This window comes from Dasypus novemcinctus, chromosome 3, assembly GCF_030445035.2.
Source record: "Dasypus novemcinctus isolate mDasNov1 chromosome 3, mDasNov1.1.hap2, whole genome shotgun sequence".
Classification (NCBI taxonomy): Eukaryota; Metazoa; Chordata; class Mammalia; order Cingulata; family Dasypodidae; genus Dasypus; species Dasypus novemcinctus.
This window is the reverse complement of record NC_080675.1, coordinates 148,264,704-148,279,332: the sequence shown is the minus strand read 5'-3', so window position 1 is coordinate 148,279,332 and position 14,629 is coordinate 148,264,704. Positions and strand designations below refer to the sequence as shown.

General features: G+C 38.3%; 1 protein-coding gene across 5 annotated transcripts in view; it reads right to left on the bottom strand.

Moving 5' to 3' along the window:
* Positions 1-14,629, bottom strand: part of NEO1 (neogenin 1) — a 259,394-nt gene that overhangs the window by 15,355 nt on the left and 229,410 nt on the right. For 3 of the 5 annotated variants that reach the window (XM_004476598.5, XM_004476594.5, XM_004476591.5), the window contains exons 19-23: positions 12,577-12,684; positions 10,915-11,109; positions 10,255-10,287; positions 7,150-7,218; positions 3,387-3,534 (exon numbers count right to left, since the gene is read on the bottom strand). In XM_004476598.5, the coding sequence (XP_004476655.2) occupies positions 3,387-3,534; positions 7,150-7,218; positions 10,255-10,287; positions 10,915-11,109; positions 12,577-12,684 (553 nt within the window). The remainder of the gene's footprint in view (positions 1-3,386; positions 3,535-7,149; positions 7,219-10,254; positions 10,288-10,914; positions 11,110-12,576; positions 12,685-14,629) is intronic. The other 2 variants (XM_004476596.5, XM_004476595.5) reach the window with 1 other exon arrangement.

The window sequence follows — 14,629 nt, the reverse complement described above, 5'->3', positions numbered from 1 at the left end:
TCCTGAGTGTGGTAACATAGTTAACCCTGGAGAAAGTAATACGAAATGATGCCAGAGAGGTAGTCAGGGACCAGGTAATAAAAGGCAGTTAGCCATACTGAGAATCTGAACTTCCCTCTAGAGTGATGAGAAACCATTCAATAGTTTTAAGCAGGAGAGTAAGCAGATCTGTTTGGAGTTAAAAATTTATGCTGTGCTGTGGTATAAAGAATAGATCTGTGAATTGGGGATTGAGACCAGGAGATGAGCTAGGACACCACTGCAAAAGTCTCAGCTGTGACTGATGTGGCCTGGGACAAGAGGAATAGAGGAGAAGAGGCAGATTTGAAAGGTATTAATATTTAGGAGGCAGAAATGACAGGATTTGGTGAACACATGGTCATAGGTTGGGATGAAGGAGAGAGAGTAGTAAAGGATGATGCTATGGTATATGGCTTAAGCCATTTACTAAATTTGGGAATAATGGAGTAGTGGAAGCAGGTTTGACAGGGAAGATTATGAGTTCTGTTCTGGACATGTTGAGCTTGAGGTACCTCAGACATTCAAGGGGAAATACAGAAGAATCAACTGCATGTGCAGGTCTGATAGTGAGAAGAGGAAGGCCTTGGCTAGAGACAGAAATATAGTAGTTGGAATACAGGTAGTCAATGAAGCCACAGGTGTGGATGAGATTGCTTGGGGAAAGTACAGAGGGAAAAGAGAAGCAACCTAGGATCAGACCCTGAAGAATACTTACTGACTGGGTAGACAGGAGAAGCAGGCAAAGGAGTCAATGAAAGGGAATGTGCTGTTATGGAAGACAAGAAGAGAATGTTTCCAGAAGGAAGGTGTAATCTGCTGTGTTAAAATGTTGTTGAGAAAGACAGTAAAATGAGGACTAAAAAATGTTGTCTTTAAGCAATATGAACGTCATTGGCGACCTTAGTGAAAGCAATTTGGTGAAGTGGTAGGGAGTGAATCCAGATTAGAAAGGACTGAAGCATGAGTAGGCAATGAAGGAATGGGTGAGTACAGACAAGTATTCAAAAAATTCAGTGGTGAAGTGGAAGACAGAGATTTGGAAATAGTTGTTGTTAAGGACCATGTGGCAGAGAGAGAATTATAATTATTTCTTAAGATAGTGAGAGACTGGCAATGCTGGAGATAGCAGCAAGTACAACGTCTTAGAAGGACAGGAGGCAATGAGATGCAGAAGAAAAATGCAGGAACTAGCTTCTGACAAGAGAAGTACACTTAGAAAGGGAGAAAAAACAATTATCAACTATTATGGAAAGATTTTAGATTTGATATAGGAACCCTGAGGCAGTTCTCATCTGATAGTTTCTATTTTCTTCAAGAAGTAGAAGCCCAGGTCATCTGCTGAACTTGGTAGAAGAAAAACGGGGAAAAGAGGGATATGCCAAGAAACAATGAAGTAATTAGACACTCTAAATGCTCTGTCAACTTTGAGGTTCAAGAGTCTATAAATAGCTACAATTTAAAAGGGTATTCCAGGTATCAGAGAGGAAAAAAGTAGTAAAAGCCCACGTATATTCTTCATTGGTTGATGGAACACCTGGAAAGCAGGTCCCTAGGAGAGGGGAAATCCTTTGAGGACTCACTATGGTTTTTTTAAACAAAGGGAACCAAATGAGTTGAGCTTTCGATTCAAATACAGAGTACAGAGCCTATTACGAACTCATTTTCCTACCCCTCAATCTGAAGAATGACTGTTAGTTTTTATTGACTTTGAATTTTAAACCTCCCCAAATACCAAGAAATTCTATTATTTTGGGTTTTAGATTATTTTTAAAGATCTCAAGATTTCTAACATTATATATAAAATCAAGCCCATAAAGATAGAGAAATAGGAACTATTTGGCAAAGAAGCTTGCAGAACAGTTTTAGAGTAGAAAAACTTAATCTTTGAGAAATCTTTGACAGTTTTCTACAATCAAAAGTAGACAGGGAGACCTGTAAGAGACAGTGATCAGGTGGCTTATAAAAGGAGCTGCCGTTCTCTTAGAAAGTGATGTAATGAAGGCTATGGAAAGCTATTTATTTGGACAAAAGAAAGTCACAAAGCATCACATAACCTAGAGAAAATGACATAAGGCCATGACTAGCAGCAATTATAGGGTAGCTTGTTCCTGTCCTGCATATTGAAAACAAACATATCAATCATTATTAAATATATGCATCCTTGCCTTAGACAGATGAAATCAGACAGATAATCACCTACAAAGACCTGAATTTCTTTCTCCTTCATGGAGAAACACCTCCAAATCTTATGCTCTTGCAAGATACTGCAATTAAAGTCATTTTATTACCCATACTGTGTTTATGTTATAGGTAGCTCAGGAATCTTCTTTTTTTTGGTATCTGTCTTGCTGGCCATATACATCAGTTGAATATGAGCTAGGTCAAGGATTCTCTCAAGTTTAGGTGTGCATGCTGTTATCAAGCACTACATAACTGAACCCCCCTGCTATCTGCTCTTAGCCTCAAACCTCAAAATCCTAGAGGGCAGGTCTACCAGCCATTTGACTGGTAGAAATTGATATGCTGATTATAAATGATCTTTTCTTTTTTTATGAAAGCAAGCAGGACCTCTACACTTGATGGTACTTTGTAGGAAATTCAAAAGAAATAAAGCATCTAAAAATCTAAAAGCATTCCTCAACTTAGATTTGGAATAAGGGCCTATGGTCTTCTTCCGTCTCAGCTGTCATTTGTGACACCTCCTGTAAGAATGCCCATGCACTCCTGTGCACCTGGTTCACCGTGCGTGTATTCAGGGAGGGCTTCAAAGAGGTCAACAGCAAGGCTGAGCACCTTCTACTTTCTCCTCCACATCTACTCTCTACTTGGCTCTGTAATCTGAGAGGATGAGCTAAAAGCATTACATCTACTTGGCAACTAATTGAAATAGGAATTTGGCCAATAGAAGGTGCTGGCAAGAGATTGGAAGGTAGATGCTTTTCACGGCCCTCTTCTCACTGGGCTAAACGCTGGTAGAGTCTATGTTCCTCCACTTACTAGCACAGCTCCTGTCAGGCAGCCCTTGCCTACAGCTCCAGATCTCTGAAAACAGCTTCCTCCTCTTGCCCTTTAAGGCACTGTGTTGACAGGGGCTTATCACAGCTGTGAGTCCTTCACTGTCCCTATTTAGTTTCTCCTTCCTCACACCCATGCCTTTGGAAATGGCCCCTCCTTTAAACACTCTTTCACTCCTTTACTGATACACATCTATAAGAAGGACCATTTTCTATTTCATTTACAAATATTTAAAACATCCCTTTTCGTGTTTTGACGGTTTAACTCTGGGCACAACTCCAAACACAGAAGTAATACAGAAGCAAAATAAGAGATGCCAGAGTCTCTGGCCTGTACTTGGGAGTGCTTACTTCTTCTGGTGAGAGGTGGTACGCCTGGTGCAGAAGACAGCAATGACCACGACCACCACGATGGTGATAACGCCAACAGAGACGATGATGACGAGCAGCATGTTACTGTCCAGAGGAGAGGTGGGGCTCCCATGAGGACTGTTGCTGCCTGAAGAGGGAAACATGGTAATGTGTTAGTGTTATGAATTTTAAGAGTGTATACAATCAGGCTATTCCAAGGCACGTCACAGGAGTCTTTTTATAAAAAATACGCACCCCTGTGCCTTGTATACAGCGCCTTTAAACATGGCTCTCTACTGTAGATTATGAATTTCTGGAGAAGCCGGAATGCTGCCCTAGTTAGGAGTTCTTAGCATAGCACCTTGAAAAAGTTGTTGTGTAATAAAAGCTTCTCAAATTGTACTGAACACTTGAATACTTTTAAAGGTTCAGATATACTTGGACAAATATAGGATCTGCCTCTCTGGTATCTTACACTATTCACAAATTCATCATGTAAAGTACATCTGTAAATCAGTAATTTTCTGACTTTAAAAACCATTTAAAACTGGATATTCATACAAAGAAAACATCCGAGATTGCAAAAGTTATTTGAAAAGTAGTTTCTCTGATTTTATAAATATAGCCTGGCAAAGTTAATTCTCTTATTCAACTTCAGGAAAAAGTAGGTCTGTACATATGCAATTTGACAAATATTTATCAAGTGGACACTATGTGTCAGTCACTGTTCTGGGGACTAGGAATGCAATGGCAAATGACAATGATGTGAATACCGGGGATAGGGATGGAAGCAAAAAAATAAATAGCACTTGACAATGAATGCGATAAAAAAGAGGAGACATGATGTAGAGTGGGTAGCTACTTTAGGCTGGGTGGTTAGAAAACTCTTCTCTGAGGAGATGGCAAATGAGCTGAGATTTAAATGACAAGAAAGACCCCATCCTACAAAGTCTGGGTAAAGAACCTCCCAGATAGAGGGAGCAGCTAGTGCAAGGGCGCTGATGCAGGAATGAGCTCGGCATGTTCAGGAATGGGAAGGTTGGCAGCTTTGCAAAAGCACAGAGAGATATGTAAACTAGTGGGAAGGAAGTGAGGAGAAAATAGAGACGAGGCTGGAGAGGCCAGATTATTTAGGACCTTGATGGAATTTAGATTTTTTTTTTCTCATTTTTTTCTTTTCCCATTGCCTACAGGATGAAGTCCAGGCTTTTTATGGTGGCCTTTTGTAATCTGACAAGTCTTCATCTTGTCCATTCTATGAAACTTTTATTTCTTTGCTTCCTACATCATTATTAAAGTTACGCATGTTCATATTAAGAACTGTGGGAATCTTACTCCACAGATATAACCACCTAAGGTATTTGGTATCTTTCCTTCTGGGCACTCTCTCTCTCTCACCTTCCCAATAATCAAAGCTGTTCAATAATGGCATGATGAGCTGCCCTGCCAAATAATGAGTCTTTAGTCACTAGAAGTACTTAGGAGGAGGCATCTAACCAGCCTGGGAGGTTGTGGAAGAAATTCCTACCTGGAAGATTTGCTCTGGGAATCTGTGTTTTTTAAAAGCTTGTGTTACCCATACACAGCCTGGATTATAAACTTAGAATCTCATCCAAACTTATATTCATTGTGGGAATCTCTTCTACTACCTGACCAGATTTAGCTGATTTTCCAACTTTGATTCTGTGATTTTATAGGCTACATCTAAGCACAGTGCTAAATCTGAGGCTGATTTAGAAGGGCTGAAGAGCTTACTCTTCTGTATGTGGTTCAATCATTTTTATCCTTCATTTCTGAGAAAAAGAAAAGTGTATAAACAACTTAAATTGTACATACTGACCTTCAATAAAATAATATTTTATACTTGGGAAAGACTATGAGACTGGTACCAATGAGATCAGCCCTTATTGTTCATATTAGAATAGGGTTTTAGATAAAGCTTTTATTAACAGCAGTCCTGAGCCACTGGGTGGGATACTTGGTGGGGCAGGCCCTGGAATCAGAGGCTGGGGAGGTGGGTATGGAATGCAAGCAGAGGTGATGGTACTTCTTTCCAGCATTCAATAGAGATGAAGTCTCACCCAACTGTGCTTGACTTTTAACACCTGAGCCACCAAGGGAAGTCTCAACACCCTCACCAGGGATGATATTATAGGTCATCGTTTTGGCCTCACCTGGACTACTGCAACAGCTTCCTAACCTTTCTTCCCTGACTTTGTACTCTCAGCCCAACTCATTCTTTAGTGCTATCAGAGTATATTAGACATTCAGTAAGTGGAAATCATAGTGTTCCAGTATTACCAGATTTCTTATATATGTTTTTCACAGGACAAACCTCAAATTTCTTCTCTCTTCGATTTGAGCCTTTGTCAGGCTGGTTCTATTCTACCTTTTCAACCCATTCTTTAAGGATAGAGAGAGTAACCCCAAGGAGAGGCCATGTTATTTTATTTTGCTAGGTTTTTACACATGCTACTATTGCTTCCTGGAATACCCAACCCCATCCTTGTCACTTATCTTCTAAGTACTTTTCAAGACCTGGGTCTGATATCACTCCTTCTATGAAGCTTTCCTTTTTCTCTATCAGGTAGTTTGTTGCTTATTCTTTGTGTTTTCATGGCCTGTCACACAGAACCTGAACCTTCTGAAAAATGCTTGCAACAATGCACACGTGAATTAAAGACAAAAGAGGAATTACTCTTCTCACATCCTTGAATGTTATATTATAGATAGCATGTAAATGTAATATGTGTATCCCCAAAGGACAAGCTTATAAACAAAGCCCTAGAACTCAGAGCATGAAAAATTTCTTGAAACATGCAAATCTGTCTGGCTTTCCTAAGAATAAGCTGGGCAGGAACCACTTTTTATTTAAATAGATAACTGCAGATTGGGAGTTCACTTTACCTCCAAAATTGGAGTATGAGTTTCCAGAGGACAAGCCTTTCGCTTCCACACGTCTATCTGGGACAGGAGTGGGGACACTGGAGTGGCATTTCTAATACTTGCTTTTATGGACATTTTGCCATTCTGGACTCCTATATCTAGTTTAGAACCTCATACCGTTTAGGCTGCATGTGATAGCAAAAAGGGTACCGTCAGAAATTAGAAGGTGTGCGTTTTGGTCCTAACACTGCCCTACTTTGTAGAGTGGCCCTGGGCACTAAGTCTCTTAATGTGTAAATGGGAATAACAATACCTGTTTTCCAAGCTTCATAGTGTTACGAGGATCACAAGGGATTTCTTTATGAAAGTAACTTATAAATGGTAAAGTTTTGTAGAAAAGGAGGTCTCATCATTAAAATAATCAGGAGTTTTTGGGATCACTAGGAGAATGAGAAGAATTTTCTAGAATTTCCAAATGAAATATATTGTAGTAAGATGATTCTAAAGCAGTCCTTTGACTTGTTCTGGGTGGTGGCTAATCCCATTAGAGGGTTTACTTCTGAAAGCAAGATTTAAATTTTTTTGTATGGAGGCAGCAGGCAAAAGGAAGAAACATTTCCTTAGAATCAATCTTAGGTTAGATATTTGGGAAAACACAATTTATTTATGAATCCTGTTATGGGCTTGCAGTAATTCAACAAACATTTGCCAAAAAACATCTAAAACTGGATCTACTAAATTCAAGGAACTAGGTAACATGTTAAACCTAACACGTATAAGTTACAAAAGACATTTCAAAATTTCAAGAAATTTTGCTTCATGCCCATAGTAGGTATTTAAAAAAAAAAAAAAAAAAAAGCCATAGGAAGGACTTTACCACTCATTGGAGGTTTGTAGTCAGATCCTAGGTCTGGCAGTCGGCTTCCTTTTCCTGCAGACCCTGAAGCTGAAGGAGAAAAATTCATGTCCATTATGATCCAACACATTGGGGGGACATCCCACTTCACAGTCAATGAATGTTACCTGCAACATTTTGGTCTACTCTGTCCATGAGAAAATAAATAAGCACATAAATAGCTAGAGAAAATACAGCAAACTGAGATATAGCTTTCTATGCAATGAGGCAGCTGAAAATCTCCTTCCATAGGTGTACCTAGCATGTGCCCAAACTCACTATATGTTGTTCCCACAACCACTTCTCTAGTCCAGTAAACAATTCCTGAAGGACTGCTCAGAGGACTTTTGGCACAAGTAGCTTCTCTTGAAAAAGGAGCAAAGAGGGCCAGTTATAGTTTAACTTTTATGTTCAAGAACTATACTCTTCCAAGAGCCCTGCTTCTTTTGACCTGGCCTAGCTGGTGTCAGTATTGCTTGGATTCTTTTCTCAAGCATTGCTCTTCCAAATATAAAGTTACCCTAGACAAGTGGAGGTTCAGATTATGTTCTCTGTTCCTGCTGAGTCACCTAAAGATCTTAGCATCTGAAGATGGGAAAAACAAAAAAAGTATTTCTTTAGTTGTTCATAAAGGATACTGTCTCCTAATCCAGTATTATGGAACATATGAGCCTGTCAATCTCAGACTTGGGACCACCCAAGAAGTAGGTTTCGAAAAACACAAATATCAGTTTCCTAAAAATTAATATTTTTGGTCTTTTTTGTTCTTCACATTTGTAGGAAAAGCAGCTAAAGCAAAAATTTGGGTAAAGCAAATATCAGGATATTGCTTTCCTGATAAAGCAAGGAAATCCCCTCACCTTAACCCAAGGTTTGTGGCCAGAAACCAGCAGCATTACTTCTCTTGAAATAAGGCCCATATGAATTGCAAAGTAAAAGCTACTCCTGATATAAATATAGCACAGTGCTTAACAGACTGCCTGTGCCTGTACACTGGCTCCATCACTTATTGTTTGACCTCGGACACGTTATTTAACTATTCTTTTGGGGCGTCAGTTTCCTCATTGTAAAACAGGGATAACATTAGCCTATACTTCATGAAACTGTTGAGGAAATCTAATTGTGTAAAATACTTTGAATACTGCCTGAAGCACAGAAGTGATCAATAAATATTAACTACTATTAGTACAAGCACTAATAAATCTTTAGGGAAGAACATAATATTTCTCTTTACAGAGGTAGAAAGCATGAAGCTTCAGAAAACACTTAAGAAAATGAGAGTTATTTCAACAAATAAGGGTTGACTAGAAATGCATAAACTAGTGTTTATGTAAAACATTAAAGCCAATGTTAAGTACTTCTATAAATGATCAGATGTGGAGGGAAATTAAAGAAATGTATAGCTGAAGGTGTATATATGTAGTTCATTTAACAGGATAAATCTAGAGACTCTAACAATATTTTCTATTTAGTCAAAGCTACTGTTGTCAGAAGCTGAAAATCCCCAAAAGAAAGTAACAGGAGTTCTTGGATATCCTAGATTTTAACGCATAGTCTCTAAACCCCCTCCTTTCCATAATCCATAACTATTACTTTATCCCTTTACTTCTGTTGAGGTCATTCCTTCCAAATGACACACCACACATCAAGATTCCAGTTGTCCTCAAATGCTGTTCATTATAGCAAAGTATAGTTGGCACCGATGGTTTAGCACTTCTAAGACTCACTCTTCATATATTTAAGTATACTTAGCTTTCAAGTAGGATACACTTAGGCCAAACTATCCACAGCACATTATGTAAATATTAATAATTGCAAAGATGACACCATTTGCCAATAAACTGGTTAGTTTATATTCCTGTATTTCCCAACATTTTTTTCTTTTAAATTTAAACCATTAACAAGAAAAAGTCCGAGGATGAATCCAATACCCAATGCTCCAATGGTTAGGAATTTTAAATACCAGAGGGGTGGTATACCTAAGAATCCCAACCTGGCTAATATGTGAAGTGAGGAGTGGACAACGGAAACATTTATATTCTGTGCATATTTATGTTTATTTTTCTATTCTTACCCTTAAGTCAAAGTTTCTCCCTTGATTAGGATATCTTCCATAAAAAATAATAACAATAATAAAAAATGTATGTTTGCAGTTTCTCCAAGTCACCTGAGGCTCAATGAATGCAGAAACATTTCCAAAGCCTGAAATTATAAACCTCAAGGTCTGACTCTTTCTTGCCATTAACCAAGATCCAAAGATCATATATTTTCTAGTAATTATTCCTAAACTATGAAAGCAACCATTAAGTGTACCTTTAGTGCTCTCCCTCAGAATGGTAAACAGGTATCAACTTTAGCTGACCTCCCAGAGATGATAATCGCAAAGCACAGCTACAGTCTAACATGGCACGTACACGAAAAAGTTTCAGCTGATAATGTTAAGAATGGTGTTATTAGGTTTATGCTTCCTAAGTTTTCAGTGTAAATACTTTCTATCCTCTTTAAAAATAATCAGATATATTTAAGAGGAGAAATGGGAAAAGAGCTCTGAATTATGTCAACAGATACTGATAATTTTGTCACAGATAATCACCCAACTAAAGTGTAGGAAATTTGTAGAGTCTTTGTGGGAGGAAGAAAATGGGGGCATTACAACTTTTCATTTACAGACACTAACAAATCCTAGATATTATGAATATGAAAAACTGATACTGTAAGGACCTAGGAGTAAAAAGGTCTCATCATAGCCCAAATGTCTATCACTGGTACAGAATTGTGGTATCTTAGCACAAAGGATAATGCAATTAACATTTAATGCCAATTTCCTGCAGCTGTAGGGCTCATATTGTATTCAGTTCTCAATTTTCTACCATAAGTCTGTTTCACGCCTCAAATAGATTCTCCAACTTTTTCATATAACCAAGTGCCACAAACACGGACTCGACTCTACTTTGGCCAATAAATATGTGGTCTTTTAACACATGGTACTGATTTTCAGGACAAAAAAGGAAAAAAACAAAATCAACAAAAAGCTAAAAAGAGCTCACAAAAGAGAGGAAAGGAAAGAGAGGCCATCTACTCATTTACCTTGGTCATTAGGCATTTTATCAGAGGAGTCCGCTAACAGGCCAAGCACGAGGGAAGAAAAAACAAGAGCAAGGATCACAAGCTTGAAGACGGGAGAGGCAGCATTTTAAAAGGATAAACATAAAACCCCCACAAGCGTCCATACAAATCGAGCCTTGTTTTCAGAATAGAAGGGAAGTTCATACAGGATGCCACTTCCATAGGCTCAGTCCCCTACTAAATTTTATTTACCTAAGCTCACTTGGTTCAACACTCTGTCTTCATTTTACTATCTTAAATCTTATAAAAACAACCCCGTTTAGTCATTTTCGCTCTACAAAAATCCACAAGTAAGTTTTTCAGGCTAAGAGCCTAAATGTTTTGAAAGAGTATCACCCATCACAATTAACAAGCTACTACTCTGTATGGGAACCAAAAGAATCACATCTGATCTGACTTTAGATCAACTGCAATTCATCTGACTTATAGAGCCGGGAACCTAGGGAGCACTCATTTGGCGGCCAATGGGTGAGGGATCATTTTGAGAGAAATCTGTACACTGTGGCTCAGCTCATCATCGGGACTTCTTATATTGCCTGTAGTTTCCAAATGCTAAAGTGATATGTACAATCGTAGCCCATTAAAGAGATCTAATATAACTCTCTGCTTGGGAAGTTGTACCTTTAGGTGTTCTGAACTGGACAGCTTCAGACATGGGCCCCATGCCCTTTGAGTTCCGGGCTTGGATTTTGAAGTAGTACGGTGTGTCAAGTGTTAACTCTTGTATCTGGTGAGTCAGCCTGTTTCCCACAACAGGTTCAATAACCCAGTCATGTATCTCTGCATTCACATCTGTACTGTAATATATGATGTAACCTGTCCAAAGAAGTTATTGGGGAGAGAAATCTTATTCCTGTTTCTCCTTTTGTAATCACTAAGTCAATAAAGATAAATATATATGTATAAAACAGCATATAAAAGTACAGAATCAGTTACTGATTAAGAGCAATGGCAAAATCTATCCAAAAAGCTACACCAAACATAATATGAAAAAACTACAATTTATACAGTGCCATGTTGTAAGTTATCATCTGTATCACCAGTTAAAGTAATAATAGTAATTAATATAAAAACACAAGGTTAAGTACCCTCAGAGGTTAAAAGCTCATCAAATGTTATGAAATCATATAAGGAAAACATTCAATCACTTCAACAGTTTAATATTTGAATACTGTACCCTAAAGGGTCTATAAGTAAAATAATGCAGCTTTAAAAACCATTAATGCCCTGACATGGCTGTTTTAGCTCTCGCAAATGCAAATGCCTAGGTTAAAAACATCTGGAAGATGGCACAACCTGTTTAAGTTCTCCTAGACTTGGAGTGGGTGAAGCCACCATGAAATGTCACTTGGTACTTCCACCAGAGGGCACTCAAGTCTCACAGTGAGGCAGGAAGAGCTGTAAATCAAGGCTACCTGACCTGCACGGTGACCTTTCATATCACTGATTTTAAAGACAAAGCAAAATATCATCCAAGTCAAGTCATGCTTACTCTTTTATAGAAGAGACAAATTAAAAGCCTTAAAAAAATTACATAACTGTTTATGGAGAGGGATATCTATAGAATGCCAGAAGCAGGACAGTGCTAAGAAACACTTTGTTTCCTTAGGCCAAAGCAACTTCAGAAGGCAAACTCCTGTTACCAAGGATATACCTATGTGGAGTAATTACCAGATTAAACCACAGACCAGGTTTTCCTCTTTGATAAGGTGAGGAAGGCTTAGTGTCCTCTCTATTGTAGAAGATTCTCTTCTAGAAGGCCAATCTCAAGGGCCTGGGTCAATCCTAACTTTTAGTTCTAGTTGAAAGAGTACAGGAAGTTGAAGTAGCAGCCTTTGGGGGGTGGGGGGGAAGGTACTGAAAGCCTATTAGGCTTCTCTGGGCTTAAAGGTAAAAGAGCAGAATCTATTTTTATTGGGTATTGCCCTGTAGAATGAGGCAGGAGTCTGACTCCAAAGCTGGTCATCCAGTCAGAGACTGAAAAGAGGAAAATAAATACGTTCATAAAGCCCAATATAGCCAAAAGCTGCCCAGTGTAACACAACTCCATCAGACTTTCAGGCAAGGTGAGTCAAAATAATTGCCTGGCAACTCCTTTTCATGCCACTATGGGCAAACAGCATACCCCTGGCTCCAATCTCAAGGACCACCATGACTAACACCATCCCATAAAATGACCAAGCCAGCCTCAGACTCCTGCTTCTTCCGATACAGCACTCTCCTAGAATGCTCCTGCCAGGAAGGAGCAGGGCATAGACAAATGTATACTCAAAGGCATCTTACCTGTAATTTTGCCATTGGCTTCAGAGGGAGGCTGCCAATTCACAATTATGGTCCTAGGTTTTCCCTCTTTACTCACAACTGTCACATCCTTGGGTGGAGAAGTAGGAACTACAAAATAACAATATTTTTAATAATTCTTGCACACCATTTGTTCAACTCTTTCCATTTGTAAGGCACTGTAATAGGTACAAGACCAAAAAGATAAAGCCTCCTGACCTGAAACAACTTAACAGTCTCTATACATAGCTCTAATAGTAAGAAGAGTGTGCAAAGTAGCCAGGCGAAAATACCATACTACAAGGATACAGAATTGGCATCTTGATTGGGTGTAAGAGGTATACAGAACAGTGAGGTAGGGAAACTAAATGACATTTGCAACTGCCAGGTATCTACTCCTACTGTATGCCAGGCATTTTACAAATAGCTTCTCATTTGACATTTATGGCAACCCTGAAAAGATATTTATCATTATTCCTGCTTAACAGATCAGGAAACCAAAAATGAGAGAATGTAATGTAATCTGTCCTAGGTGACATTTTTCTTATTCCTATATAGGACAGAAAGAAGTAGGAGGCCAGAATAGACAGAAACTCCCAATGGTTATACAATTTGCATTATTTGATAAGAATATTTTTAAGTGTAAAATAGTTTCATTTATATTGGGCTCTCCAAACCAAGTATGACTTCTAAAGGAATGATTTAAAAATAATGTTTTTCATTTTAAGTTTACACTGAAAACATACTGTCAATACTTGAGATTATTCCTCTGAAATGTAGAGCTGTTTACGTAAAAGAAAAATCACTACCATAAAAATGACAGAGTGTTTTCTGTGTTTCCATGCTACAGCTAAAAACTTAATGTACTAGTAGGAAAATGAGCAAATTAAGCACATGTTTAGAAGTTTACTCATCTTGTCCTAAAATATTGGAATTCTCCTACTATAAAATGGAAGGAAGCCTGGTGAAATGCAAACCATCCAAAGGGAAAACACAATCTCATTTATTAGCTGATGGATTAGATTCAAAGAAAAATACTATTCACAATACTTTGTCAGAGAAAGCAAACTTGAAGTCTATTTAAAACTTTTGTGCACTATTATTTCTAGCTCTCCAAATCCAACCTTCTATACCAAGTCCAAACAATTAGGCAGAGGACAAATAGAAAAATAGCTCCATTTTTTCTATTATTCATAAATAGAAGAGAAAGAAATAGTAGACAGAAACTCGCAAATGGTTACACATATCCCCATGCCAGGTTAAGCCCAAAGGGTAAGGGAGTAGGCCTAAAAAGTGACCAAGAAGCAAACAGAGCCTCAAATTCAGATGACCTGTTCTCTCCTCAATCTGCTTATTAGTCTTATTTTGTCACTTATGCCCACCTACAAACAAATACAAATATTTCAGTGGGAGATTTTACAATACATTAACTGATTCATAAAAAAGCTACAAAGGCAGCTTAGGGGTCACACGGTAAACTGCTGCTGCAGGCTTGGCAGCAGCAGCTGCTTGATCTAGGGCAGGTTACTTCATCTTTTCTATCTTGATTTATCAGTAAAGAGGATTAATGACAATAATCCCTTACATCTATGCAATGCTTTATAATTTATCACATGCTTTCCCATCTGTTCCTAATTTTACCCTTACAATAACCCTATAAAATAGGAAAGCTGGGATTTTTAACCTCCCCTTTAGAAGATGAAATAGACCAAATTTCACAGAAGTTGGATGATCTGCCCATGATTATAGTCAGCAAATGGTAGAGCTGGGATTGGATTCAAATTCCATTTCCTAAAATCTAGTACACTTTGCATTATATTATCCTGTTATTTGCTAATGTTCTTGTACAATGATGGGAAAAAACCATAATTCATCAGTTGAAACAGCAAACACTGAATTCCAATTGTAGTTGCTTCCTGTGTTCTGTAAATATGTTGATTCACACACTCAATTCTTTCCTTGGGTAGTAAAAGCAGCTGATGAGAAGTCACATGAGTTGGAAGGTGGCATAACATAAGCAGGGACATCCACTGCCTTTCTACATTCTGCAAAGAGA